This window comes from Cynara cardunculus, assembly GCF_001531365.2.
Source record: "Cynara cardunculus var. scolymus isolate 2C chromosome LG 5, CcrdV1, whole genome shotgun sequence".
NCBI classification, from domain to species: domain Eukaryota; kingdom Viridiplantae; phylum Streptophyta; class Magnoliopsida; order Asterales; family Asteraceae; genus Cynara; species Cynara cardunculus.
In genome coordinates, this window is record NC_037532.1 from 30,101,508 (window position 1) to 30,104,452 (window position 2,945).

Genomic DNA, 2,945 nt, shown 5'->3' on the forward strand with positions numbered 1-2,945 from the left:
AACAATACCTATAAATTGACTAATAATTCATGAAGAACGATATTTTGATCAAAAGTTAAGATGTAAACAATATAAAATACATGTAATTATTACACTTTTTTTTAGTACGAATTATACCATGCACAAAATTACCAAATGTACATATGTTTAATTTTGGTCTATAAAAAACTTCTACAAATACTCAATTGTTCCAAAATAAATATCCACAATTAAAAATTACAATTTTAGAAAAATGTAATTAGTACTTTCTTTTTAAAATGCCAATAATTTATCATAAACATAGCAATACACAGATAAACAAACAAAACTTCAGCAAGACACAGAACCAACCCAAAACAAGCAAACCCGAAAAAACTAAATCAACCAAAACCAAGAGACCCACAACAACCAGAACCGTCTAAAGATAACGCAAAACAAACAACCATGATTTAAACAAAACTACAAAAAACCAATATGAAAAACTAAACTACAAACCCAAATTAATGAAAAACCAACACAATCTTAACCTGGATATCCAATCTGCTATGCGAACCGACTAATCTCAGGGCGACCACCTGGTTTGCAGATAGCCTGGAGTTATCCCGTTTGAACCTCCGTAACCACAAGAAAATTTTTATTCCTTTTTGAATTTAAACCTGGAACCTCGAGGTACTTTTGACCTTAGGACATGACATTGTAATCTATAAAAAAATTGATATATTTGCAGGTTGATGGATAGAAATTCACATGTAATGTAATTGACACAAAAGGTCCTGATTCCTGAATCCATTTTTTAAATTTGAATTTAAAACCTTGAGGCGATAAAATGGGGGCTTCTTTGTACAAGACGGATACTTTTGGCAAGCACTCACAACACTTCTCTCTCTCTCTCTCTCACTCTCTCACATTCAATGCTTTACCAAACACACCAAAACACTCCTACTACTACTACCACTCCTGTTATCTTCCTTTTCTTAACATCTTCAATTATTCTTTTCTCTTTCTTTCCTGCAATTCTCCGGTAAATTTCTCCTTTTTCCGGTTTTCCCCCTTTTCTTTCCCTGTTTCTGTGCTTAATTATAGATTTGGTGTTTGTTTAGGTTCAACAACCAGTCATGGAGTGTGTTGAAGGCGCCTTGAAAAGCAGTTTTATTGGTGTTAAACCCAACAACCATCATCATCCACAGTCCTTTTCCGATGATTTCTGGGCAGGAAATGGTGTCCCCGGCGATGATTTCTTTGTTGACGGTCTTCTGGACTTCTCTGAGGACGGTGACTTCGAGGAAGAAAACGATGTCCTCCTAAATCCACATGATATCAATAACGACAAACCCCTTTCCGTTTCACGCCTGAAACCAGAGAACGATGAAAGTATCGCCGGTTTCACTATCCCGGAGAACGACCTCTGCCTTCCGGTAACAGACTATTTCAAGGAAGTTGAACCGGTTTTTTTTGTTTCTAAAACTTTGTTTCCTTAAAGTGGTATGTTTCTTTTGTTGCAGCCGGATGACGTGGCGGACCTTGAATGGGTTTCTCATTTCGTCGACGACTCATTTTCCGGTGGGTACTCCTTAACATGTCCCGCCGGTAAGTTCCCGGAGAAGAAATCGGAGCCTGAACCGGAAACTATCGTAACCGTAAAGCCTTCTTTCACGTCTCCGGTTCTTACAAAAGCTCGAAGCAAGCGAACTCGTACCGGCGGCCGAGTCTGGTCACGCGGCTCATCTCCGCTCACCGATTCGTCGACTTCAAGTTCCTCCTCTTCGTCTTGCACTTCAAACCCTTGGCTCTTTTTCCACGACTCGAACCAAACCGCCGAGTCAATTTTCGGGAAACCACCGGTCAAGAGACAAAAGAAGAAACACCAAGCGGCGGCAGTCGAGACCGCCGGCGCCGGCCCGCAGCAGCCTCGGCGTTGCAGTCATTGCCTCGTACAAAAAACCCCACAGTGGCGAGCCGGTCCACTTGGAGCCAAAACGCTTTGTAACGCATGTGGGGTTCGTTACAAATCCGGCCGGCTGTTACCGGAATACAGACCCGCATGTAGCCCAACCTTCTCCAGCGAAGTCCACTCTAACAACCACCGGAAAGTTTTGGAAATGCGGCAGAAGAAAGAAGCCGCCGACGCCGGTCTAACACTTCTGGTCCGGAGTTTTTGAAGAAGGAATTAGCTAGGAAACAGAAAAGGAAATTAGAATTGTTAGGAACCCGGTCTAGTTAGTCGGCCCGGTTTGGTGCGGTAGGTTTCTGGTAACCGATTAGTAAGAGACTTTAATGTAACTTTTAATTATTAAAGTTGTATCTCTTATTTTTAGCTTTATTTCTGGACTCGAACTGCACATAACAAAAAGTAAAAGGTAACAATTTGTAAAAGTAATAAAGTATAGGGGTAAGGAATTTCATTATGGTATAAACGAGGGGAGTTAATTGAAATGTGGTGTAAAACCGTGAGGCCGTTGAAAAGCGGAAAATTTATGAGTTTGTGGGGATAATGTTAATGTAGGTAGGGATGCGTAAGATGTTGGTATCCATCTGGGATGTGAGCCGTTGATTTGATGATCGAAGGGTGAAGAGTGATGAGATTGAGGGGGTATCTTTCACACGCCACGAGAAGATTTAAAAAGAAGGGGCCCCAGAGGTTTTGTTGGTTAGGAGGGGTTGTACAGTACAACTTTCTGAGACCTTTGGTTCTTTCTTCACTTTAAACTTCGATACAAATCACGCATCACACCCCTTTTTTTAATCTTTACTTTTTAAATACTAAAAGAATACACCTATAACCTAACAAGATAAATTTTGATTTTAATCTTTTGTCGATGTTATAATACGTTTTATGTATTTTGAGAAAAACGATAATATCGTTAATTTTGAATAAAATATAAATTTGAAAATATCTTACAATTTTGAAAAAAATATATGATATTAGTATCAAATTAATTATTTAAAAGTTCTTGTTTTGTTGTGTA

At 39.2% G+C, this 2,945-nt stretch overlaps 1 protein-coding gene across 2 annotated transcripts; it reads left to right on the forward strand.

Annotated features, from left to right (window-relative positions):
* The first annotated feature begins 825 nt into the window (after nucleotides 1-825).
* On the forward strand, nucleotides 826-2,304 carry LOC112513590 (GATA transcription factor 5-like). 2 transcript variants are annotated; one of them, XM_025119894.1, is made up of 3 exons: nucleotides 826-1,000; nucleotides 1,080-1,394; nucleotides 1,482-2,304. In XM_025119894.1, the coding sequence occupies exons 2-3, from the start codon at nucleotides 1,095-1,097 to the stop codon at nucleotides 2,136-2,138; spliced, it is 957 nt and encodes a 318-aa protein (XP_024975662.1). In that variant the 5' UTR covers nucleotides 826-1,000; nucleotides 1,080-1,094; the 3' UTR covers nucleotides 2,139-2,304. The 2 variants fall into 2 exon arrangements, with proteins under 2 accessions (XP_024975662.1, XP_024975663.1); XM_025119895.1 differs by having other exon boundaries at nucleotides 896-1,394.
* Nucleotides 2,305-2,945: the final 641 nt, after the last annotated feature.

Excerpts from the sequence above, each read along its gene's own strand:
- LOC112513590 (XM_025119894.1), top strand. The coding sequence starts at position 1,095 with ATGGAGTGTGTTGAAGGCGCCTTGAAAAGCAGTTTTATTGGTGTTAAA. Across the intron at positions 1,395-1,481 it reads AGAACGACCTCTGCCTTCCG|CCGGATGACGTGGCGGACCT; the intron begins GTAACAGACTAT and ends CTTTTGTTGCAG.